General features: G+C 47.4%; 1 protein-coding gene across 1 annotated transcript in view; it reads right to left on the bottom strand.

The window, feature by feature from the left end:
- LOC140715546 (E3 ubiquitin-protein ligase HUWE1-like) overlaps window positions 1–26,244 on the bottom strand; it is a 95,268-nt gene that overhangs the window by 13,966 nt on the left and 55,058 nt on the right. Inside the window, exons 18-29 of the mRNA XM_073027901.1 lie at window positions 24,458–24,635; window positions 22,659–23,205; window positions 19,958–20,426; window positions 18,306–18,424; window positions 15,825–15,981; window positions 12,545–12,677; window positions 11,019–11,221; window positions 7,975–8,102; window positions 5,895–5,991; window positions 2,309–2,470; window positions 727–972; window positions 191–308 (exon numbers count right to left, since the gene is read on the bottom strand). Coding sequence (XP_072884002.1) covers window positions 191–308; window positions 727–972; window positions 2,309–2,470; window positions 5,895–5,991; window positions 7,975–8,102; window positions 11,019–11,221; window positions 12,545–12,677; window positions 15,825–15,981; window positions 18,306–18,424; window positions 19,958–20,426; window positions 22,659–23,205; window positions 24,458–24,635 — 2,557 coding nt within the window. The remainder of the gene's footprint in view (window positions 1–190; window positions 309–726; window positions 973–2,308; window positions 2,471–5,894; window positions 5,992–7,974; window positions 8,103–11,018; window positions 11,222–12,544; window positions 12,678–15,824; window positions 15,982–18,305; window positions 18,425–19,957; window positions 20,427–22,658; window positions 23,206–24,457; window positions 24,636–26,244) is intronic.

The following is a 26,244-nucleotide window of genomic DNA, read 5'->3' as shown; positions in this document are numbered from 1 at the left end:
CCCATTCCTCTCTCATTCCGCATGGGAATACTGAGGGACCTCAGCCAGGATATCTAGTACAGTATCTGTTGAGTACCAACTATGTTTCTGGGAATGTTTAACTGGAGTTGTGGCAGCAACAAAAGGTAGGGCGATGTGGACGTTGCAACGGGAAACAGAATGGATTGGGTTCAGGGAGTTAGAGACATACTTGCGCTTGACATCGAAGTCAAGTATCCGAATGTAGTCCACGAGAACAGCGAACGGACCGTCTGCCAGGTGAGTGGTGGACTGCCGCAGGATCTGGTTTAGCACAGTCCGATGGGTTTCTGCAGGAAAATACAAAACACAGATTAAAACGATGGATCGGTAGGCACTCCAAATAGAAGGTGAGGTCCCCTCTACACACTCCAGGGGTCAAAGACAGAGCGAAGCACCCCCCACACCATTGCATCATACAGGCCTGAGGCCATGATCGCCCAACTCACACCAAACAGCAGATAACAAACTGAGTGAAGCTCCCGCCACACGGTCCCATCACACAATCCAGGGGTCAGACACAAAGAAAATGTCTCTTTCCTGTCCCATCATACATTCCTAGTGCAGCTCCAATAATAGTAATTTTAGTTCCATATTCTCATAAAGCTGGAGGAGGAAATATCTGATTTCTAAAGACCCTTTCTAAATATCAAACATTTCCCATCAAGTCACATTACAAGAAGCTAGCTAACTACTTTTGAGACCTACCTGCAAAGCGGAGGAACTTCTGAGTGTCTGGAGGCAGGTTGGAGGAGATGTGCATAGACGAGGGCTCCCGGGAGAAGAACGGGTCAAGGGAGGAAGGCGTGGCTGGGGTGACTGGGGCAGGGGAGAGGGGTGGTGCCTCGTCCTTGATGTGGGCCAGCTGGCTCTCCCTTGTGTCACGCACGGGGGGCTTGCTTTCCCTCTCGGTCGCATGGACGAGGAAAAAGGCTTCCACTGCGGGCTGCAGGACTGTGCACAGAGAGAGAGAGAGAGAGAGAGAGAGAAAACAAAAAAGGTCATTGTAGTAGAACTAAAACAACTGTATTCATTAATCGACTTTACCCATTCCTTGGGTGGTGGGTGGAGATACATCTCTACCAAAGGAGGTGTAAGGTGCTCCTTTCCTCCGCTAGCCTGCAGGTCACCCTTGGGCAAGTTGTAGCACCTGCTTAGCCCCTCCCCCCGATCAGGATCACACGAAGCCATGGGAGCCGGTGGTGGACGGTCATATGTGCAGATGATGCATATCACAAGTCCTGGTTATGCGAACAATCTCTGAATAGTATTGATAATGGCTGAGGTCACCCATCTGAGGTCAAACCACTTCTGTAGAAAAAATTTGCCAAAAGCAATCATGGTCATGAAAAAACCATGATTGCCCACTTCATATGACATGGCACAGAAAACGAACCAATCCATCCCTGGACCACAGGCTTCATACAATGTAGAAGAGGACAATACAATACAGACCCTTCAGCTCACAATGCTATGCCAACCTTGTAACCTCCTCCAAGAAAGATCTAATCCTTCCATCCCACACAGCCCTCCATTTTTCTATCATGCCTATCTAGGAGTCTCTTAAACGTCTCTAATGTATCTGCCTCTCCCAACCCTGGCAGTACATTCAACCCACCCACCACTCTAAAAAAAAAACACTGACACCCCTTCTACACTTCCCTCCAATTGCCTTAAAAGTATGTGCTCTTATTGTCAGAATGCGAAAAAGGACAGCAATGGCTAATATGAAAAAACATACTATTAAGATGATAAGCTGTCCACTCTGAGTCTTTTATCATCTTACACCTTTATCAAGTCACCTCTCATCCTCCTCTCCAGAGAGAAAAGTAATAGCTTGCTCAGCTTATCCTCATATGACACACTCTCTAAAGCTTCCACATAATGAGGCGACCAAAACTGAACACAATATTGGTCTAACCAGAGTTTAACAGGGCTGCAGCATTATGCTTCTTAAACTCAATTCCCCTGACTAATGAAGGTCAGCACACCATACACCTTCTTAACCACCCTGTCAATCTGGGTGGCAACTTTCTGTGATCTATGGACATGGACCCTCACAGACGTGAGCCGCCTTCCCCTCCCCATTGCCTCTCACCCAAGACAGCATGCCAGCTGTGTGATATATGGACCTGGACCCCAGGAACCCTCTGTTCTGCAGATGTGAGCCGCCTTCCCCTCCCCATTGCCTCTCACCCAGGACAGCGTGCTGGTCGTGCCATCTTTCTATGATCTCTGGACATGGACCCTCACAGACGTGAGCCGCCTTCCCCTCCCCATTGGCTCTCACCCAAGACAGCGTGCTGGTCGTGCGACTCCTCCAGCTCCTTCAGACACTCGCCCAGCATGTCCCAAAGCTCGTCCAGGCTCAGCTGCTCGCTCAGCAGGGGCAGCTCCGGCAGCTTCTCCTCCTCCTCCTTCTTCTCACCCGCTTGGCTTGCCTCAGAACCTGCTGCACAGACAAACAGAAGGGGCTTCTTGTCAGGGATGGCGTTGAGACAGAGGAGGTTACCCGCATCAAACCCACCATTTCTGGACTGACTGTTAGGTTTCTGAACAAGCCTAACTTTACCTCAACAATTGAGAACCATGGACCACCTCTTAGGATCCGCAGTCTGCTATTGCTGAGGCTGCTGGCCCTTTGATCCATTCAGTCCATGCCAACCAGTGCCCACCAAGCTGGTCCTGTACCCCTCCATGGACCTGCTCAAGTGCTTCTTAAACTATTGCACCTGCTGTTGTGTATTTAGAATTTCAGTAACATTTGAGTAATCCTGTAAATATATTGTTGGATTGAACAATCTGTTATATATATATTCTTTTCCATTACGGTTTATATGTATAAATCCATCATCACACTGCCATGTGAATGTGTGCCTTGCTTACAGTGAACATGAATTTATCCACATTTCAGACTCCTGTGTCTACCCTTGAATTAGTTTAATGTTTTGAAGTTACAAAAGGTAACGCTTGCTTCAAACATTTCCTCTGGTAGATCGTTCCACAAACTCACCACCCTCTGCATGAAAAAGTTGCCCCTCATATCCTTTTTAAATCTCTCCCCTCCTATGCCCCTAGACCTGGATTTCCCTACCCTGGGGAAAAGACTGTTACCGCTTACCCTATCCATGCCCCTCATTATTTTGAACACTTCCGTAAGGTTGCTCCTCACTCTCCTGCGTTCCAAGGAATGAAGGCTGAGCCTGGACAATCTCTCCTCAGGACTCGGGACCTCTAGACCCAGTGAATCTTTACTGCATTCTTTCCAGTTTAGCCCCATCTTTCTAAAACACCAAAATTGCACAAGGTGCTGCAATTGAAGCCTCAGCGCTACATTTCATTAGCAGCTTGAGATTTGGTATGTCACCAAAGACACTCACAAATTTCTATGGCTGTGTCATCAAGACCTATCTAACTTGCTGCATCACCATCTGGTATGCTGATGGTGGGGCGACTGGACTGCACATGATTGAAGTAAGCTGCAGAGCTCCAACATGGGCTCTAGCCACCGAAGCATCCAGTACATCATCAAGGAGTGATGCCTCAAAAAGGCGGCATCCATCATTAAGGACCCTCATCAACCAGGACATGCTTTGTTTCTCAATGCTGACATCAGAAGCCTGAAAACACACACTCAACGGTTCAGGAACAGCTTCTTCCCCGCTATCATCCAATTTCTGAATGGACATCGAACCCACGAATACTACCTCACTACTTTATTCCTATTTTTGCACTACTTATTTAACTATTGTTAAAATATACCTCGTGTAATTCAAAGTTTTTATCCTATTATGCAGTACTGCTGCTGCAAAGAGAACAAATTTCACACCATATGCTGGTGACATTAAACCTGATTTTAAACTGTGAAAACATGTCCCAAAACCTCTAGTCAAAGCCCTGGCTGACGAAAGCCAATGTGCTAAATATCTCTTTCACCATCTTGTCTATCTGCGATGTCACTTTCAAAGAATTATGCTCTCGTTCATTTATGCTTGGACTTTGATCTGATTTTTTTTAAACACACCTGTCTTGCTTTTGCCCCACTTCATGGTATAATTTTACACATAATTTACTGGTACAATTTTATCTATAATTGTAGAGTTCATGTTCTGCCTGTTGTCTGTACCTATGTGCCTGTGATGTTGCAGTAAGCTTTTCATTATACCTGTACCTCAGTGCCCTCCAAGAGGACCACAAACGTGGTAGTGTTTGGGGGCTTACGAGCCTCAATAACCTGGAGGACTATGCTGTCTGGAGTCAGGGCCTTGTGCTTTGGCTCTTGGTAGGGTCACCCATAATAAACAGGTCAAACTAAGAGTGATCCACCAGTCTTCCAGTTTTGAGGGATCAGCTCAGGGCTAACAACACAGACTGGTAAAACAAAACTGTTATGGAAACAGCAATGAGAAATCCTTCTACATCTGAGTGTGATGATATTCCTGAGACTCCACCCCTGAACACCACCAGTGATGGAGGACCTTCATTGCTGTCCTAAACACCAGCGGTGTAACGGACTGTAGGCTAAATACCTCATCGTACTTGTGCACACAACAAACTTGACTTACTTGAAACATCTTTTTCTCCGGGGTTGGGTAATCAAGACCAAGAGGGCAGAGGCTTAAGATGAAAGACGATAAGCCATAGGAGCAGAATTTGGCCATTCAGCCTGCTACGGAGGAGAGAGATTCGAAAGGAACCTGAGAGGGCATCTTCTACACTCAAAGGGTGGAACGAGCTTCCAGAGGAGGCGGTTGACGCAGATGCACAAAAAACACTTACAGACCCTTGGGCAGATACCCGGGTAGGAAAGTTTTAGAGGGGTACGGGCTAAATAGGAGGAGTTTCAGTGGGAATCTTAGCCCATGTGGATCAGGAAGGCTGAAGGGCCTTTTTCAGTGCTGTACGAATGAGACATCCACCTTCACAAGGACCGTATCCAACTGCCTCTTTGTAATGCTCAATAGATTTAAAGAGAAAGAGGGAGACAGAGACAGACCAATGTAAGTTGGTAGACATCTGCTGGTCTTTGATGACGTGGCAAATTTCCTCAAACTCCTAATAGTGAGCACCATCCAAGACCTGCCTCTCCTCCTTACTACTATCGGGGAGGTAATAGGAGTCTGAAGACCCACACTGAACTTTAGGAACAGCTACCTTGAAACTTGGGAGAAAGGGGGCAATCTTATACAAACGTTTAAATAATGAGAGGTGGACTGCAGGTTCCCCCCCCCCACCCCCCCCAAGGCTAAGGGAGTCTGAAATTCTGAGTCACAGATTCAAGGTGAGGTGGGAAAGATTAAAAGGGACCCGAGAGGCAGAGGGTTGTAAACTTATCCCTGCCACTGTCCAGGACATGTTCAAAAGGCAATGCCTCAAAAATGCAGCATCCATCACCCAGGCACATGCCCTCTTTTCACTGCTACTATCAAGGTGGTGGTAACAGGGGCCTGAAGACACACACTGAAGGATTTAGAAACAGCTTCTCCCCCTTGCCATCAGATTTCTGAACGAACCACGTACACCACCTCAGTTTTTTTTCTTCTCTTTCTACACTAACTTAATTTCCTTTTTTTTAAAAAAAAATTACTGATTACTGATTGTAATTTGCACTATTTTTGTCTCTAATAATCATTTTACACATTTACACTGGACTACAGTAACAAAACAGCAAATTAAGTCAGTGATAGTAAATCTGCGGCAAGAACTTTACCAGTACTGCCTGACCCCAGAGTTCCTCCAACCTCTCCTGTGCATTGCTCTGAATATCCAGTGTCCAGTCTTGTATGTGACTCTGTTAAGCTAGCTCTACTGAGAGTTTCTGGGCAAATTCACTCTCCCCACCCATGGACATCACACTCCCGTCGAGGCAGACCTACCCAACGACAGCGACTCCTGAGCAGCGGGTGACGGCTGATCCACGTCCATGGGAGACTCGTCCCTTCGCGAGGCTCCCTCCGCCGGGTTCGACTCGGACTTTTTGAAGAAGAGAGAGGGAGAGAGAAAGAGAGAGAAGAAAGTGAATAATTGAACTATAACTAAGTGGGAGAAAGTGGAAGGGATTCAATGACCCACATGGCAAGAGCAAGAGATGCTAGTCTGATCCCAGCTGAGATGTTGATTCTAAGAAAAGCTTCTTTCCCTCTGCCATTAGATTTCCAAACGGTCTGTGAACTCATGAACACTACTTCACTATTTTGCTCCCTCTTATTTTCTTTTGTAAATATATTCTTATTGTAATTTATAATTTTTATTTATTGCTGTCACAAATTTCATGATGCATGTCAGTGGTAATAAACCTGGTTCTGACTTGGGCAGGGGGGAGAGGAAGGAAGTTCAGGTAGTTACGACTAAATCTGAAGTAGTCACTCTGATCTGTTCAGGATCATCTGAACTTTCCATCATTTCAGATTAGATTCAGACTCGTTTGTCATATGTACATCAAAACAGTGATGCACATTGTTTGCAAGGGTGCGTTGGGGACAGCCTACAATTCTGGTGGCAACACGGCATGCCTACAATGCAGAGTAACAGAACATAAGCGACAAAACATCAGCATAACCCTCCCTCCCATCAGCATAGCAAGCCCTGTCCCTCCATCCCTCCAATCTGTGCATACACAGTCCTCTAACTCTAACAAGTTATCTTTGTCTCCAACCTCCACCAGATTTTTGTGGATTTGCAGACATTGGGACTATGACTTCCCTAGCGGACTCACAGAGATTCCCAGACACAAGGCTCAGGCCATCGGGTCTTGACTTCTTAACTTCTAATTGACCTTCAGGCTTCAATCTACCATTCTGACCCCAGGACTCGCTGATGAAGTATGAGGAACTTCCATTCCAGGTTTCAAACTACGGACTCCGAACACAAGAACTCGAACACCAGACTCACCAAAGTCAGGACCTCAAACACCAAGACTTGAACTCCGGACTCATTAATGACGGGACCCCAAACACCATACATGCTGACAATGGGACCCTGAATACTAGGTTTCAAACTCCAGACTCACCAACAATAGGACCCCAAACACTAGGTATTAAATTCCGGATTAAATTCCCAACGACAAGACCCCAAACACTGAATTTTGAACTCCTGACTCGCTGATGATGGAACCGAACATTAGGCTTCGAACTCTGGTCTTACCAATGTGCGTACCTAGCGGGTTATCTGCCCTTGTATCTTCTGCCCACGTGGAACTCTGATCCTGGAACCTGCCGCCAACTCATCGACTGGGATGAGGGACATCAGTTCTCGTCCTCGCTGGTCTGACGACATCTGACCCCAAATGTCGTCGTCCAACCCTCATAGGGTCCAGACTCTGGCCTGACAGCTAACTCCTTTTTAAAATTCTAATTGCGTTCTTCCTTGTAAAACTGTATAATTCATGCTTTTCTTATAAACTATTATGCTTTTTTTTGCACTACCTTACTTTCCCTTTTCTTCTTTTATTTATGATTTATAATTTAAATTTTTATTGTATTTACTATCGATTTGTACTCCAGGGTGCGTGAAGCGCAGAACCAAGTATCGCTGTGATGATTGTACGCTCTAGTATCAATCATTTGGTGACAATAAAATAATAATAACCTATGCGTATGTCTACCTGGGCATCTGACATTAGACCTTGTTGAAGGGGCACACTGCTCCCACATTGTCAGTGCCCCCCTTACAAGTGGCTGGAGGATTGAGCAAAGGGCACTCAAGTCTATTCTCTGCAAGCAAGATGCAATAAGCAAAGGCGGAGAGCAGAGGGTTGGGGGGCACAAACCCTGGGAATGGACCGCCGGGAGACGTCCGAGCAAGGTTAGTGGCCACCAATGGTAAGGATGAAAGGAGTTAAACTTCGAGAGGGATTGAAAAAGAGAAGCATGCATAAAGGATACATGGAAGAAAAATTAAACAGAGGTAAAATAAAATCCACAAGTGCCCTGCAAGCGGCACAGGCATCATGCTAACCATGGCTGATTGCTGTTGTCTTCTGGCACGTTGGCCCTCACGTACCATTTGTATGATGGCGTCAGCCTCTGCCTCCAGCTGCCTCACGGCGGCCTGGATGCTGCTCGCAGAGCCCAGTGCCGAGGTCCCTGCAGAGGGGAGGGGCAAAAGTGGGGGAGAGAGAGAGAGATAGGAGAGATCGGTCACAGAATCGCACGCCTCTGAAACAAGCCTTTCAGCCCACTTGCCCATCTACTGTAACTGTGTTAGGAATATGCCTTACCTTCAACCTTCTTAATTGCAATGACCACGTACCAGATATCACCCATGGGTAAAACAATTATATCTCAGTTCCTCTTTCAAACCCCTTTCTCTCAACTTAAACCTCTGCCCTCTTGTTTCTGATACCCCTACCATGGAAAATGGGTGCCACGGTAGCATGGCAGTTAGCACAATGCTACTACTGCTCCAGGCCTTTTAGAGTTCAGTTCTAGCATCGCCTGTAAGGAATTTGTATGTTCTCCCTGTGAACATGTATCAGTTAATTGGTCGTTGTAAATTGTCCTGTCATTAGATGAGGGTTAAGTAGATGGTTTGCTGACTGGTGCAGTTCTTTAGGCTGGAAGGGCTTGTTCTGCTGTTTATCTCCAAATAGATAAGATACATGGAGGATTAGATCAATACACAGATAAGATGGAATTTTTAAAAAAAGATTGGCCTTTTCTTAGTACAGACCTCTTTCTGCAACAAGAGTTCCGTTGCTTTTGCATATTTCCATAAGTCAATTAAGGTGAAAAATATTAGAATGTTATTTTCTACTGTTACCATTAATCCACGGTATTATAATAGGCATCAAGATTGGCAGATTGTAGAATTGAATGTGCCTCTGCTGGACTTCTCAATTTAATAAATTCATGGGATATTACTCTTAAGTTGGGCATTTGGAACCAGGGGAGCAGCATCTCTGTGGGATACATAGCTCCACAGTATTGCAGTGATTGCCACCAAGATCAAGATCAGAACAATGATTAGATGTAAAGGGTCACTGAATACTGCAGCGCAGAAAAAGGCCCTTTGGCCTTGATGGGCTAACCTGTTCGTTTGCCGAGTTGCTTCTCCACGCACAATACAGCTGTTGGTACCCCTGCCATCCATGTACCTTTCCAAAACTTCTCTCAAATTCTGCAACTGAATCACATCCACCACCTCAGCAGAAGAGAGGGAACAATTTCTGCTGATCGTAGCAATGCACACATGTTCCTGTGCCGGACTTTTGAATTCAGTAACATTTTGGGAACTTGTTCGGATGCAAGGGTGCTCATAAGTCAAGTGGATCTCATTGGAATGTTATGTTTAAACAATATAGTCCTGCTGCTGTTTGCATCTCCTCTAATCTGGCCCTTAAATACCTTACAAAACATTTATTTGAAAAGGATCGGAGAGCTAGAACTCACCAAAATAGAGAGCAAAACGCAATCAGTGGTCATAATGTAACTGAGCAAGCCACCACTTTGAGAGCTTGGAAAGAGAGAGCCCTGCACTCCATGGCCACCCATGCGAAGGAATGAGATCTCAGTCCATGTCTGCAAGGGTCTCGGCATGTTCCAGACCATCTTGGGCTGGTGGGAGGACATGCATGTAGAATCCCAATCAAAGGGTGGACAAGGCTAGACTAACAAGACAAGGAAAGAATTGGAAAGGGACAGGGATGAAGAGAGGCTGGAGTGAAATGGAAGTTGTGGACTGGTAAGGGTAATTTTCTTAGGGGGAGACCAGTGGGAAGGAGGTGAGGGATGGTGGTATGAACATCAATACTAGAGCCCTCTAGCACCTCCTCAACAGCCCTGTGTGTTCCTAACATGCTCCCTTACTGGTTCTGGCCAGTGAATCACAGTAGTCAGTAGGCAAGTGAAATGGTAGCAAAGACAAGACTCTCACCAGTGATGCAGAGGGTGGAGTTACTGTCTCTCAGCGCCAGTGGCACGGGTTTGATCCGAGCCCCCAGCTCTTTGTGTGAGTGAGTGTGCGAATGCGAACGTGGGTGAGAGTGTGAATGCATGTGGAGAGCGCATACTGACTCAATGCCCCTTATCATTTTCTACACCTCTGTAAGATTACTCCTCAGTCTCCTTAGTTCCAAACAAAACGTCCCAACCTGCTCACCCTCTCCCCAAAACTTAGCGTTGGCAACATCCTTGCACTCCTTCCAGCAGCATCTTTTCTGCAGCAGGTGACTGTAAGTGAGCACAACATCTTAACTGCAGCATCACCAATGTCTTGTAAAACTGTTGTGGTCTACTGGAGAACCTAAATCTGCCTACCTCATCTCTGTGTGCACTCAATAAGTCATCCTCTACGGTTTCCTTGGTAGAGGATTTTAAAGAAGAAATACCCTCTAATGGTTCCAACCCCTTCCACCTCTTAGATTCCATGAACAAGAGAGCGATCCATATTGTAAAGGCTCAGCAGAGACAGATCAACACACAAGACACTAAGGGGAATAAGCAGCCAACATTCTGGGCGGAGGAAGAGGAGTGCATGGTGGCAGATGAGGGGGATGGTAGGTGGGTGGGGAGGGAGATGAAGTGAGAAGCTGAAAGGCGAGAGGTGGAAAACGGCTGAAGGAGGAAGAGAGAACCCAGAGGGAGGTGATGGGCAAGGGAGGAAAAGGGAAGGGTGAGAGGGGAGCCAAATTGAGGAATGGGAAAAAAGAGAAGGGATGGGGGAAGAATTACCAGAAGCTAGAGAAATTAATGTTATCAGGTTGGAGCTACCCAGATGGAATATGAGGTGTTATTGCTCTAACCTGAGAGTGGCCTCGTAGTGGCATTAGAGGTGGCCATGGACTGAATGTCAGAATGGGAATGGGAAGCAGAATTAAAATGGGTGACTACTGGGAAATCCCATCTGTAATGGTGGATGGAATGAAGCTGTTCGATGAAGTACTCCCCCCATCCCAATCCATGACAGTGTCTTGGTCTCAGCACAGATGGCTCGGAGGCTCGGAGGGAACCCTGCCAGCTGATCTCTGAGGGCAGGTGGACCCACTTCCTCGTCGCTCCTACCTAGTCTTCCCGTCTGCTTGGCCTTCTTGTGCGCCCGGCGGGTGGCATCTCTCAGCTGAATGATGACTTGCAGGATGCGGAGGAAGAACTTCTGCGTGGAGGTCTTGGACGTCAGCATCGACATGGAGGGCAGCTGGAGCTCCCGGCCGCCCAGAGGGCGCTTGTGGGAGGCCACGATAACTACGTTCTCCGCAGTGTCAAACCTGGGGTAGGGGGAGAAAACCAGGTGGATTTAAAACTGGCTGAAGCTCATCCCTTCCCTCAGTGTGAATTGCTTCCCTGTGCGTGGGGTGAGGGGAAGGACCTGGGGGGGGGGGGGGGGGGTGTGAGGGGAGCTGGTGGAGCTGTTAGGCATAAATGGGTGCCAGGTGGTCTGTGTGAATATGATGCCTCAAAGCTTCCTCCTTGCTGGCTCTGTGGCTGTAGGAAGGAGCTGCCGACCACCCCAAGGAGAGAAGGACCCCTACCCCCACTCTCCCCAGAGGGCAGGGGGTACAAGGAAGGAGCAGGACAGGGCAGTTGATACTCTAGGGTGATGCCTGGAATGCCACCAGCATGGAGCTGCTGCCACACTGGAGACCTGGGTTCAATCCCAACCTCTGACGCTGTCTATGCGTAAAGCTCCCTGTAACCCTGTAGAAGGCTCCCACATCATCCTCAAGAGTCAAAGTTCCCTCAACTTTTCTCTGTGTGTTTGGAGTCATCCATTACCAAAGCAAAAGGGTGTGTGGGGGAGGAACAAAAATGGTGCTGAAGGGACTGAGAGGGGAGGGAGCACCCGATATTTTGGATTGATACCCCACGTCAGGAGGGTAGATCATCATCATCGTGTGCCATGTCGTATGACGTAGGCATCACTGTCTTATCTACTGAAGTGGTTTGTCATTGCCTTCTTCTGGGCAGTGTCTTTTTAAAGACAGGCGACCCCAGCCATTATCAATACACTCCAGAGATTCAGAGGAGGGTAGACAGGCAGTTTTAAAAGGAGAGGGAGGAGTGGTTTGACAAGGGTCAATGGGTGATTGATGGACTGAGGAGGGTGATGGACAAATGGAGGCAGCATAGACACGGAGATGGGCAGCTGGTGTGACGCATTACAACGCCAGTTATTGGGATTCAATTCCTGCCACTGTCTATAAAGTGCATCTTCTTTCTGGAACTGAGGTCGAAGGCCTGTCTGAGTGAGGGAGTGGGAAAGGGTCTTGTTTTACCGTTGTTGGCTTTGGTAGTTCTGCTGAACATTGTGGGCATGTGATTCTGGTGCCAGAATGCATGGGGACATTTGCAACGTAAACAACTCATATCATTGAATCCTTCGATGTACATGTGATTAATAGATAAATCTATTAATTAATCGTTAATTTGTCTGGATTCAAGCAGCAGCTGGCAGGAAAAGCTTTACCCGATCTCCACACATGGGTGTCTTTAACAGGCGGTGGTTCTGTGAGGTAGGAGCCGGATCCCATGCAGGGAAGGTGGTGGTGGGGGGGGGGGTTCAACCTTACCACCTTGATGACAAGCCTTACCTGCTCTGCATCTTGCCTTTCAGCTTGGTGAGCTGTGGGTGCTCGTCTGGTGTGCCCTCAGGCGACTGGTTGTCCGACTGCGCCCTCCTCTCCTGGTCCAGGTTGTATTCCCGCAGCTCAGCCAATAAAGTACCTAGGCACAAGGGATGCAAGATTGCAGCGTTAGACAACTTGGCCCGATCCAGTTCCAGCTTTACGAAAAGTGAGGGTTGCAATATTAATGGGAATATTAAAATTTAATTTAAAGGAAAAAATTGCAGTGTCATCTATAACTTTTGACAAACCTCTATAGGCACACAGTATTCTGACTGGATGCTTCATGGCCTGGTATGGAAAACCAATGCTCAAGAACAGAAAAGCCTAAAAATGTAGTGGATACAGCCCTCCCCACCATTGAGCACATCTACAAGGAGCAGCAGCCATCATCAAGAACCCCACCATTCACGTCATGCTCTCTTCTCAATGCTGCCACCAGGAAGGTGGTACAGGAGCCTTATCGCTCACGTGACCAGGTTCAGGAACAGTTATTACCCTTCAGTCATCAGTGTGGATAAATTTGCTCACCTTTACTCTGAACAGATTCCACAACTTACAGACTCACTTTCACATAAGCTCATGTCCTCAGTGTTAATCACAAACAAAAGAAACTACAGTTGGCCCTCCTTATCCGCGAGGTATTGGTTCCGGGACCCCTCGCAGATACCAAAAAACGTGGATGCTCAAGTCCCTTATTCAACCTGTCTCAATGAGGTGGACCTCAGGACCCAGCGGAACCCCAGACCTTATTTAACCCGTCTCAGTGCGGAGGACATTAAGACCCGGCGGCGGAGCAATGAATCCCCAGTGTTTCTGTTCACGAAAATAATCACGATCACGATTGAAAATATAGTGGAAATAATAAAGCGATCAGAAAGAGGTGAAACGTCATCGATCATTGGAAAAGCATTCGGTTACAGTCGGTCAATGATCGGAACAATTTTAAAGGATAAAGTGAGAAAGACCCTGTCCTGATGAAAGCTACAATTATTACTAAGCAACACAGTGGTTTAATTACTGGGTTTTGGGATTTTGATCCTCCACATCAACCAGGTACAGATGGAGAGCATGCTTGGAAGTGATCTGTCACTGGATCAAACTCGGGAACTTCCATTCAAAAGCCTGGCGCTGAAGCATATGTTCTTAAGTGTCTTATATGTATAGAAAGGTAAAATATTTACTATATACTAAGACCAACGTTTGACTAACTGATGCTAAATAATACCAGACTTACTTAGTAAGTGAACTTCCGATTCCGATCCACGGAAACCTACGCACATCCTCCCGTATACTTTAAATCATCTCTAGTTTACTTAGAATAACTGATACAATGTAAGTGCTATGTAAAATAGTTGTTATACTGCATTGCTTAGGGAATAATGACAAGAAAAAAATCTGTACATGCTCAAACAACAAGTGTTGGAAGAGCACTTCCGGGTTTTCTCGATCCGCGGTTGGTTGAATTCGCGCATGCGGAACTCGCGGATAAGGAGGGCCGACTGCATACAGATGCTGTGAGTGTTTCTCAGTGTTAATTATTTACTATTACTATTTTTTCTTGTACATATTTGCACAGAACGTCTTCTTTTGCACATTGATTGTCAGTCATTGTGTGCTTTTCATTTCTTTGTTTTACTGTGAATGCTTGCAGGAAAATGAATGTCAGGGTAGTCTATAGTGACTTTGGTAATAAATTTACTTTGAACTTTTTAAAAGTGGGATGAAATGTATAGACCTTTCAAATGGCAGCTCACTGAGTCACAAGCCACCCTCAAACTCTGGACAACTCCAAAGAAATAAACACAGAAGAAATCTTCTCAGCATTTGAAAACATCAGGTAGTCGCAAATGAACTAGTGATCTGTTATTCAAGTTGTTTCAAAGCCCCTTTTGGAGATCATCCTGAATCTAAAGTTAAAGCCAAGTTAAGAATCAGAGCACTGAGTACTGGAGTTGGGATGTTATATTGTAGTTGTACAAAACAGTTCTGGTCAGCGACCTGCAGAAAAGATATCAGTAAGATTGAAAGAGTGGAGAGAAAATTTACACAAGAAAGTTGCTGGGACTTGACATCAGTTAAAGGTAAGGTTGAATAGGTTAGGACTTTAACTCCCTGGAACGTAGCAGAGCGAGGGGAAATTTGACACAGGTATACTAAATAAAAAAGTACATATGCAAGATAAATGCAAACTAAGGTTGGGTGAGATTAGAGCTGGAGGTTCTTTCAGCAGATTATCACATGAAACTTAACCTGATATAGAGGGCAGAACAGAGGTGTACAACCGATGCTCCAGAGACCCAGGTTCAATCCTGACCTGGGGTGTGGATCTATGTGCACCTTAACCAATGACCTCGAGATCTAGTCTCGCCCAGCTTCAGTGGAAATAAAGCCTATTTGCATCTATTTTGTATACTTCTATCAAATCTCCCCTTATTCTCCTAAATTCCAGGACATAAAGTGCTAATCTATTCAGTCTGTCCCTGTAACTCAGGTCAAGTCCCGGCAACATCTTATGTGGGAACTATGGAAATTAGTGAACTTAGCTATAATAATAAGAACTTTTAAGCATAAATTTGCTATTGAGTGTGCAGACAAGGCCTTCGGACTCACGCCACACATCAAGCACCTGTTCATACTCATCCCATTTCATTCACCCTACAATCCCGAGAGTTTACTTGTCACCCATGTACCAATGGCCAATTAATCTACCAACCCCACACGCCTCTGGGACATGGGAGTACTGGGGGAAACCCACACAGGGAGAATGTGCAGACACACACAGATCAAACCCGGGATTCCAGAGCTGTGAAGCAGCTGATCTGCCCTCTGCATCGCAAGTGGGGAGAATAAAATAAACTGGGAAAAGAGGCAAATACTCAAAGGCAATTTGATTCTGAGAGTGGACAGCAGGAAACTTTCTCCGAGGGCGGAAAGGTTATTATGAGAGGGCATCATTTAAAGGTGATCGGAGGAAAGTACTGGGTGGGGGGTGGGTGTGTAGAACATCCTGCCGGGGGGGGGGGGGGAATGGTAGAGGCAGATACATTAGGGGCATTTAAAAGGCTCGCAAAAAGGCACATGGACAAAATAAAAATGGAGGGAGGAAGAGTTAGATTGATCTCAGAGTAGGTCAAAATGTTGAAGGGCTGTTACTGTGCTGTGTTCTATTTTCTATTTCACCGGGGGTGGGAGGCGTTGTGCGTGTACTCCCTTGCTGACCAGCGTATAGAAGAGAGGTAGGTACCTATCTGCTGACACAGCGTATACCCCAGCTGACGAGCTCCACTCAACAGCAGCTTCAGGACAGTGTCCCGGGTCCCTGGCTCCCCTCTGGACAGCTGAAGCAGAATATTCGCCGCGTCCTCCAGACCCTCTTCCGAACACGAGTGGGAGGTCAACACCTGTCACACAACACAGAGGAAGAGTCACAGATGGGAGATACAAATGTCAACCATCTCAGACACATTAACAACATGCCCATCAGGAGCCAGAGTGAAGTCAGCAATGAGTTCCCGGGAAGGGAGGAACTGACTGACTGATTCCTTTTGAGCAGGGGATGGGTAAAGCGAACAGAGACGAGTGGGGAGGATGAGAATTGATCACTGGATATTTGAAAAGAGAACACAAAAGATTTATAAAATTAGCTTTGTGTGTCACATCAGAACATACAGTGAAATGCGTCATTTGCTTCAACAACCAAGACAGTCTGAGGATGTGCTGGGGGGTAGTGTGCGAGTGTCGCCACACTTCCTGGCCAATAGAGCATTCCCACGGCTCACTAACCCTCATCCTAAGACTCTGGATGTCTAGCCCATTACGCAAATGAACCTCCCCTCCATTGGCTCTGTCTGCACTTCCTGCTGCTTCGGGAAATCAGCCAACATTATTAAGGAGCTCACTCACCCCCGGACATATTCTCCTGTCAGGCAGAAGAGAATAAAAACCTGCGAGATGCAACAGCAGGCTCAAGGACAGCTTCTGTCCCACTGTTATCAGACCTCTTGCATGTTAAAAGGGTGAACCCTTCATCTTTCAGTTCATCAGGCCCCTCACATCTTATTGTCTACCTGTATTTTCTCTGTAACTACAATTCTACATTCTGCATTGTGTTTTTCCCCCTTGGTATAGCCCCATGTACTTAGATGTGGAATGATCTGTCTGGGTGCCACGGAAATAACCAAGCTCACAGACAGTTTTTAACAAAGACTTGAACAAACCTCTCATAAGCTCAAGATAATCTCAGTCTCCCAGTTGACCTCTCTGAGGCCCTTGTGCCTGGAACACTATATTATGTAGTCTATATATATTTTATGAAGAGATTACCTGGGATCCTGGGATGTCCGGACTGTCTTAAGTAGAGAGGTTAGAGAGACTGGGCTTGTACACGCTGGAATTAAGGAGATTGAGAGGGGATCTGATTGCAACATATAAGATTATTAAGGGATTGGATAAGATAGAGGCAGGAAATATGTTCCAGATGCTGGGAGAGTCCAGTACCAGAGGGCATGGTTTGACAATAAGGGGTAGGTCATTTAGGACAGAGTTAAGGAAAAACTTCTTCTCCCAGAGAGTTGTGGGGGTCTGGAATGCACTGCCTCGGAAGGTAGTGGAGGCCAATTCTCTGGATGCTTTCAAGGAGGAGCTAGATAGGTATCTTATGGATAGGGGAATCATGGGGACAAGGCAGGAACCGGGTATTGATAGTAGATGATCAGCCATGATCTCAGAATGGCGGTGCAGCCTCGAAGGGCCGAATGGTTTACTTCTGCACCTATTGTCTATTGTTTATTTGTCACACACACATCAAAACGACCAACACAGTCTGAAGTTTATACTGGTGGTGAAGTTTACACAGCATGTCCACAACTTACTCGACCTAACCCGTACACCTTTGGAACATGGGAGTACCCGGAGGAAACCCACAGGTTCAAGGGGAGAAACACAAACTCCTTACAGATAGCGGCAGGAATTGAACCTGGGTCGCTGGCGGCGTACAACGTTGCACTAGCTGTTATGCTACTGTGCGCCGCCCCTCCTTTTTACTAATGTGATGCACTTGTGTATGGAATGGTCTGTCTGGATGACAGGCCGACAAAAGCTTATCCGAAACCAAGCTGATCCACACAAGTCTTCGCTGAGCTGCACCTGGCTCCAGGAAGGGCCATCGGAAGCTCAGGAGGAGTTCATGCACTTCAAGTGTACACCGAGTGACCACTTGATTAGGTACACCTGTACTCCTGTACACCTGCAAATACACAATCAGCCAACTCGATGCACAAAAGCATCCAGACACAATCAAGAGCTTCAGCTACTGTTCAGAATAGGGAAGAAATGTGATCCAAGTGACCTTAACCATGGAATGATTGCTGGTGCCAGATTGAGTGGTTTGAGTAAACATATACTGAGTGGCAGTTCGGTGGGTGAAAACACTTTGTTAATGAGAGAGGTTAGAGGAGAATGACCAGACTGGTTCAAGCTGACAGGAAGGTGACAGTACCTCGAATAACCACACGTTACAACAGTGGTGTGCGGAAGAGGATCTCTGAACGCACAACACGTTGAAACTTGAAGTGTATGGGCTACGACAGTACAAGACCACACTGGGTTCAACTCCTGTACGTAATAAAGTGGCCAATGAGTACAAGGCAGAAGTGAAAAGCTCAGCAAGTGGTGAGGCTTGTTTAGTGGCAGCCAAGGGTTACAATTAAGCTAGAGGTCACATTACCTCCACAGACAGTTGCAGCTGTTTCTCTGTCAGGCCAGAATTCTGCACCTTGCTGTCGTTGGCACCCACCGTCCCTTCTGTTGTGGCCTTTGCTGGAGATTTTGTGGCTTTTGGAGTTGCTGCAAAGAATGACAGTGAGGTTAGTTTGATGGGCAGGAGGCAAAAAATGAAGCTCCTCAGTTACCCACTTGTCTAGAGGTCACGGCCTTTCACCCCAATTCCCAACCAGGGCAACTGATATGGAAGATGTCATAGGAAGAATTGAATGCACTAAAATTAATTTATCCAGAGATACAGCATGTAATAGGCCCTTTGAGTTGGAGCTACACACACAAAATACTGGAGGTAATCAGGTCAGCAGCTTCTCTGGAAGAGAAATACACAATTAATGTTTTGGAACTGAGACCCTTCATCAGAACTGGAAAGAAAGACGGCAGAAGCCGGAATAAGATGGTGGAGGAATGGAAAGGGTACAAGCTGGCAGGTGATAGGTGAGACCAGGTGAGGGGCAAAGTACAGTTGGTGAGCGGGGGAAGAGGGAGTGAAGTGAAAAGCTGGGAGGTGATAGATGGAACAAGTAAAGGGCTGAAGGAGGAATCTGATAGGAGAGGACAGTGAATCATGGGAGAAAGGGAATGAGGAGGGGAACCAGAAGAAGGTAATTGGCAGGTAAGAAGGGGTGAGACAATCACCAGAATGAGGAATGCAAAAAAGAGGAGGGAGGGGGAGATATTACCAGAAATTAGAAAAATTGATGTTCAAACTCATGTTGGTGGCTACCCAGACGGAATATGAAGTGTTGCTCCTCCAACACAACCTTGGTTTAGAGGAAGCCATGGACAGATGCGTCAGAATGGAAATGGGAAGTAAAATTGAAATAGGTGGTCAGTGGAAGATCCTGCTTATTGCAGTGGATGTTGGGTGAAATTTAAGAGATTAAAAATCTCTACAGGTGAAACGTAGACCTTAAAAACCTACAAGCACAGGACTACTCTTCAGAATACTCTCCACCTGAGCTCTCTGATGTGACGTAATAGCTGGCAGAACTCTACATTGGATAAGTAGCTCCCAGATCCGTCAACTATTCCCCCTCCCCACCTACAAACAGATACACTTTTATGCCTTGAACACCTCCACAGTATAGCAGAAATTCAGGCCAGCTCCCGAAATCTCTCCCTTCTGGTAAGAACAGGTCACAGGCTACAACTAGAGGGCATAGCCTCAGGGCAAAGGCAACATTCAGAAGTTTAGGGAATTATAAGGAAAGGCTGAATACGTTAGGACTTTACTCCTGGGAGATTTAATAGTGGTATAAAAATGTACTGATAGGGTAAATGCAAGAAGGCTCTTTCCACTGATGTTGGGTGAGATGAGAATTAAAGGTCATAGGTTGAGGGTAAAGGGTGAAATATTGATGGGGAACATCTTCACTTAGAGGCTAGTGGAAGTGTGGAATAAGCTCCAGTGGAATTGGTGGACATGGGTTTGATTTCAACATTTAAAAGTAGTTTGGACAAGCATAGGGATGGGGGAGGTCTGGAGGCCTATGGGACTAGGCGGAATTAAAGTTCAGCATGGACTCAATGGGTTGAATGGCCTGTTTCTGTGCTGTAGAGGTCTATGACTGTAAAGGCACAAGCTTGACCACTTACAGGTGAGGGAACCGGCCAGGGTGACCTCAGCTGCGGCGCCATGGTTGGCTGCCACCTCGGCCGCCTTATCTGGTAGAGCAATGGAGATGAGCGAGAGGAGCCGCAACAGCTTCTCGGTCAGCAGTGAGCTACGGCGGATGACAGGATGCGAGAGCATGTTCATCAGCTGGCCCAGGGGCGACGACTCCAGGCTGCCTTGGCTGCTCTCCCCTTCGCTGGTGGACGCTGGCGTGGCCTTGACCGATGTCTTGCCCTTACGGCTGACGTTCATGTTGTCTAGCTTGACAAGCAAGTCCCAAAAGTCTGTGGAAATGCCTGTGTTGGTACCACCAGTGCTGCCCCCTCCCCCTCCTCCACCTGCCGGTTGGCCGAGGCACGGGCAGGTCACAGGCTGCTTGCTCAGCTTCTCCTTGTCGGTTTCGATGCTTGCCTCTTTGGCCTTCTGCTGCGTGAAGTGGCTTGGGAAAACCTGGAACAAAATTATCGAAGTCAGTGAGAAATAGTCAAATTTATTATTGCCATGTCACCACACCACCCTCCACCACCTTCTTCCCTCTTCCTTTCCAGTCCCGATGAAGGGTCTTGGCCAGAAATGTCGATTATTTATTCCTCTCCATAGATGCTGCCTGACCTGCAGAGTTACTCCAGCATTGTGTGTGTTACTGTGATAAAAATGTATTTTCCAATTCCACCTGCAAGGGTAGAATTAAACAGAAGAGATTGCACAGTAATGCTGGAGGAACCCAGCAAGTCAGGCAGTGTTTACAGAAAGAAATGAAGATCTCAAGTTTTGGCTTCAGACTCTTCACCAGGAATTAAATCTTCTAAAAGTGACATTTAATTGCCCACTTAGTCCGTGAAAAAGTTTGGACAGTAACATAACTTCAGAAATGGACTGCTATATCTGCTCATCTTGGCTGGGAGAGAAACTGTAGATTTGTCTCATCCTGCTCTGTATGCATTGTATTATTTTCCTTCCCTTTCCCCAGCCTACTATGTTTGGGCTTAAGAAATTGACAAGTTGTAAGGACAACTTGGCCGCTTGATGACAGTGGAAAGTGTGTTTTACTGTATTTTTAAATTCTGTCCTGGCCAAAAGGTCACAATAGATCTAAAAACTGTCGAATACAACCCAGCTCATCTTAGGAAAAGCCCACCCCACCACTGAGCATATCAACAATGAGCACTGTCACAAGAAAGCAGCATCCATCAAGGAACCCCACCAGCCAGACCATGCTCTTTTGTCGCTGCTGCCATCGAGGAGATACAGGAGCCTTCGGAGCCACACCACCAGGTTCAGGAGCAGTTATTACCCTTCAACCATCAGGCTCCTGAGCCAGTGTGGATAACTTCACTCACCCACACATTCCATAACCTACAGACTTACAACAACACAGACTCTCAGAATTATTTATTTAATATTTATTATGTTCTGTTTATATTTGCGCATTGGTTGTTAATTTTTGTGTGTAGTTTTGCATCAACTTTATTGTATTTCTTTGTTCTACTGTGAATGCCTGCGAGAAAATGAATCTCAGGGTTATTTATGGTGACATATTCGCATGTGCTTTGATAATAGATTTACTTTGAACATTGAGATAAGTGGGTACCAACTGGTAGCATGGGAAAGTACTGGGATAAGGGGCTTTAAGGGTATAAAAAAAGGGGCAGGGGGCAACGCTCACATTAGGTTGGAGTCGTGACTAGACTTAAGGTCTGCTTAAAGTCAGACTTAAGAGGGTGAGGGGGAACATCTGCAGTGGCTGTGTGGATCAGTTCACTGACTGGGTGATGAGTATTCTTTGTGTTCTATTCTGCAGCTTTTTAAAGGTAGTCAGCAAGTAGCTCCTATATAATTCTAACAGTTCTGTTAACCCTTAATGCCTGTATAGTGCCCCCTTGGCTTGTGAGTACACCTTGGAAAAGAACAAGGAAGGTAATTTCAGACTTTTGTTACAGTGGAACAGGTGGGTGGAGGGGTGGAGATTAGTCTCCAAAGGTGGTGTAAGGTGCTCCTTCCCTCTGCTAACCTGCAGGCCACCTTTGGGCAAAATGCTGCACCTGCTTACCCCCCCCCCCACCCCCCACCAATCAGGGTCATGTGAAGCCAAGGGAGCAGGTGAGGATGGTCGTAAGTGGAGCCGATGCATATCACAAGTGTTGGTTATGTGACCACTGATGCCAGGCAGACAATCTCTGAAGAGTACTGATGATTGCTGGGGCCACCTGTCTTGTAAACACACTGCGCAGAAAGCGGCAAACCATTTCTGTACAAAATTTGTCAGAACAATCACGATAATGGATAGACCATGACCACCCAAGTTATGTAATAGGGCACATATGAAAGGGGAAAAAGAAACAACAACAGGTGCAGGTTCTCAACAATTCCTTTTCCTCACCTCCCCGCAGATGCTGCTCAAAAACAGATCCTGCAGATGCTGGAAAACTATAACAATATATAGTAAATTTTGGAGAAAGGAAGTGGGGGCAGAAGCCAGGAAAAAGAGGATGGAGGGGGAGGAGTCCAAACTGGCAGGTGTTAGGTGAGACATTGCAGACAGCTTTATGAATCTTTGCCATGACCGCTCCGAAGCCCCCACAGTCTGTGCCTTCCTGAAACAAGCCTCCACTGATTGAAGCCTTTAACAGCGATTCCCACCCCTATACCACCACCTGCCGACCCTCCCACTCTGGTGCTCACCTTCGCCAGCTGTATCAGGGTGTCGAGCACGTGGCGGCAGACCACAGGAGCTGCCTGTGGGTGGATGTGAACCGTCGATCCGCAGCCCACGTGCCTCTCTGAGTGCTTGCGGCTGCCTGACCGCTGGATCTGGAAGATGTTGGTGCGGCAGCCCAGGGCAGCGTCCATGGAGACAGACAGCCAGGACAGCTGGCTGGTGGTCTTGGCTTCCATCTTGTGCAGGAGGTCGAGGGGCCGGGGCTCGTGGGCGGCCGAACCGGCTCCAGCCTTGGCTGCTCGCTTTCCCTTCTCGTCGGTGTGCCGAGGAGTCTCAACACAGAGCTCGCTCTCACTGCTGCGCTGCAGGATGGAGAGGAGGCTGCGGATGACCCAGCCCCTCGTCTGCGCGTGGTAGCACAGGTTCCGCAGCACCCGGTGCAGCCGGCTGGTGTTGAGCTTTGGCTCGTCTACGAACAGCAGCACAAGCAGGCAGGATAGGGCCTCGTGGTCGAGCAGGAGGCGGCCCCGCAGTCGCAGCAGGCTCTCCACGTTACTGCTACTCGACGCTCTGCGGTGGGGGTTGGGGAGAGAGGGGGGAGAGAGAGGGATGGAAAGAGGGGGGCAGGGGAGGAGGAGAGGGGGGCAGGGGAGGAGGAGAGGGGGGCAGGGGAGGAGGAGAAGGGACAGCGGAGGAGAAGGGACAGCGGAGGAGGAGAGGGGAGAGAAAACAATGTCAATGCAAAGACTGAGGGGGCAGCTTCATAACATTACAACGACCACATAAGATTCTAACAAGGAGGGACTTTGTGCCCCGTGGCCCTTCTGCCTCTTCCCTCCTCTTCTCAAATTAAAAATCAAGTCAGACCTTCAAGCATTCTCTGATGTCAGGCTGGGCCCAGTTCCAAAGCTGCATCTCTTTCCAAAGCCTGAACTGCTGCTAGCCTTGAGTGAACTCCGGAGAGACTATTCAAGTGCCTTTCAGGAGTTTACAGTTCGATATGGCTCTGTCCCCTTTGTAAAGCAGGTTCTAACTCACCAATCAACTCAGCAACTGCAGTCTGCCTTAGAGGCTGCCTATCAGAAAAACTGGCAGGCTGTATGCTGAGAAAATGTCCCGCTGCTTCATTGCTAGATGAAGCCCCTTTTAACCCTATCCCTCTCTGCAATGAACGGAAGGGAACGTCTCCGGCATAAAGCTGAGGTTCCATGTCATTGGCACTTACAAAATCTCAGCTGCACCAGCTGTCACAGCACTGCTCGATCACCAGAGGGCCAGAAGCAGAAACGGCCACAGGGAGGGGGGTGGGTAGAAGAAGCTGGGCTGATGGAACAATGACAGTGGCATTAGGTTAGCGTGGGGAGGGGAGGAGTGAGGGGAAAGGGCAGTCAGGGTGGATGGAGGGGAGGTGGAGAAGAGGCACAGAATGGGCAGCAGTGGGGTTGGGGGCAGAGAGAGAAAGGTGGGAGGGTGGGAGGAGTGATGGCGAAATGCTGGGCCTTCTGAAGAACAGAGGCAACGCTGCACCCGTTGAAGAGGGGTGAGTGGCATCAAGGCGCAGACAGGCTGCTGGTGGTGGGGGTGGGAAGAGAGTAGAACACCAGTGGGAAGAAGAGGCTGAGACCGGGGTGGGGGACGTGTAGAATCAAGCGTACGCCCGTTGGACCGGCGGCCTGTAACATTCTGCTGGGCTGTTCAAGCTGTTACTATGCCGCCCAGCTCTTTTTAACTCCTGCCTCCATCCACTCCACCCCCCTCACTGCTCTGTACATAGGACCGCAACAAGTGAGATTGAAGACCCACTCCCAGGCAAAACCCTTGCCTTGTGCTGGGACCAGAGCCTCGTTCCGAATCCCCGATGCTCGCCTGGCGCCGTGCTATTCTGTTGCGCTCGGTGTACCTGTTGTGCGTGCCACTCCCCCACTGGAATGTTCCGCTCCTCTGCACGGCCAGGCGCGTGTACTGCACCCCTCTGTTTCCACCCAAGCGACCGGTGAAGCCTGTGGCAATAAGAGGCCAGCAAGTCAGGGATCTTCGTCTGCCTCAACGCGAGTTTCCGGCTGGAGTCTCAAGGAAGGGACGGTGTGTGAGGTGCTGAGGAGGGTGGGGTTGGGTTGGTGTAGGAACTGCCTCGTAGTACCCTCACAGAGGGCTGGCTTAATTGGTATCAGGGTGAAGGTGGTTTTCAACACGTTGGGCCTTCATCAGTCAGCGTGCTGTGTTTGGGGACATTACGTTACATTATATAACTCGCTGTTGAGGCTGCACTTGGGAGTATTGTTTATGGTTTTGGGCACCTGTTGCAGGAAATCATTATCAAGCTGGGGACGGTGCAAACGAGATTTACGAGGACAAAAGGGCTGGATTTCTCGGGAGAACTTTATTCCCTGAAATACCGAATGAGGTCAGACTTCACAGAAATTTATAAAATCATGAGGGGTGTGAATAAGGTGGACAGTTACAGTCTTTTCCCTTAGGGTTGGGGAGCCCAAAACTAGAAGGCATAGATACAAGATTTACAAGAGACTTCTTTATGGAGTGTAGTATGTGGAACAAGCTGCCAGATGAAGTGGTCGAAGCAGGTACAATTGCAATACTTAAGAGGCATTGGATAGTTTACGAAAGGGAGAGTTATGGACTGAACGTGAGCAAATGAGGATGCTGTGGTTAGCAATAACCAGATGGGCTGAAAGGCCTTCCTGTGTTGAATTATTCTTGGACTCTATCACAGCCTGGGCTGTACTCGCTAAAATTTAGAAGAATGGGGAGGGGTGGGGCGGGGGAGAAGGAGAATCTCATTGAAACTAATCGAATATACAAAGGCCTAGATAGTGGATGGAGAGGATGTTTTCAATAGTGAGGGAGGCTAGGACCAGAGGTCACAACCTCAGAGAATAAAGGGACGTCCATTTAGAACAGAGATGAGGAGGGATTCTTTTCGCCAGAGGGTGGTGAATCTGTGGAATTTGTTGCCACCAACAGCTATGAAAGTCAAGTCATTGAGTAGTAGTTAAGGCAAAGGTTGATAACTTCTTGATTAGTCAGGGTTACGGGAAGAATGGGGTTGAGAGGGAAATGCATCGGCTGTGATAAACTGGTGGAGCAGACTTGATGGACTAATGGCCTAGTTCTGCTCTCATGTCTATGGTCACGCAGAGAAGTGCTGCTGATGTGAGGAAAACTTGGAGGGACCTTTCACGGCTCCGTGGACACTCGGTTTGGATAAATGGATCTCTTTATGCTAAGAGGTCCCAAGCTTCATCTCCCTTGAAGGGGAGCACTGACTGTCAACAAGGGGGTTGGTAGATGGACTGAGCAAATGGAGGGAGCCTCTCCCACCTTAGACGTTTTATCCTCTCTCGGTGACAATATGCACATCCACCCCTTCAGTCCAACACTGCATGTGTGTGACTTAAGAACTTTTTAAAAGCTATTAATGCTTTTTGAGATAGTGATTTAGATGTATATCATATTTTTTTACTGAGTTAAGTATTGTATGTAATTAGTTTTGCTACAACAATTGTATGGGACATTGGAAAAAAGTTGAATTTCCCCATGGGGATGAATAAAGTATCTATCTATCTATCTATCTATCTGTGTTTGCCTGCT

Source organism: Hemitrygon akajei, chromosome 24 (assembly GCF_048418815.1).
Source record: "Hemitrygon akajei chromosome 24, sHemAka1.3, whole genome shotgun sequence".
In the NCBI taxonomy this organism is placed as follows: Eukaryota; Metazoa; Chordata; class Chondrichthyes; order Myliobatiformes; family Dasyatidae; genus Hemitrygon; species Hemitrygon akajei.
This window is presented reverse-complemented; position numbering and strand designations above follow the sequence as displayed.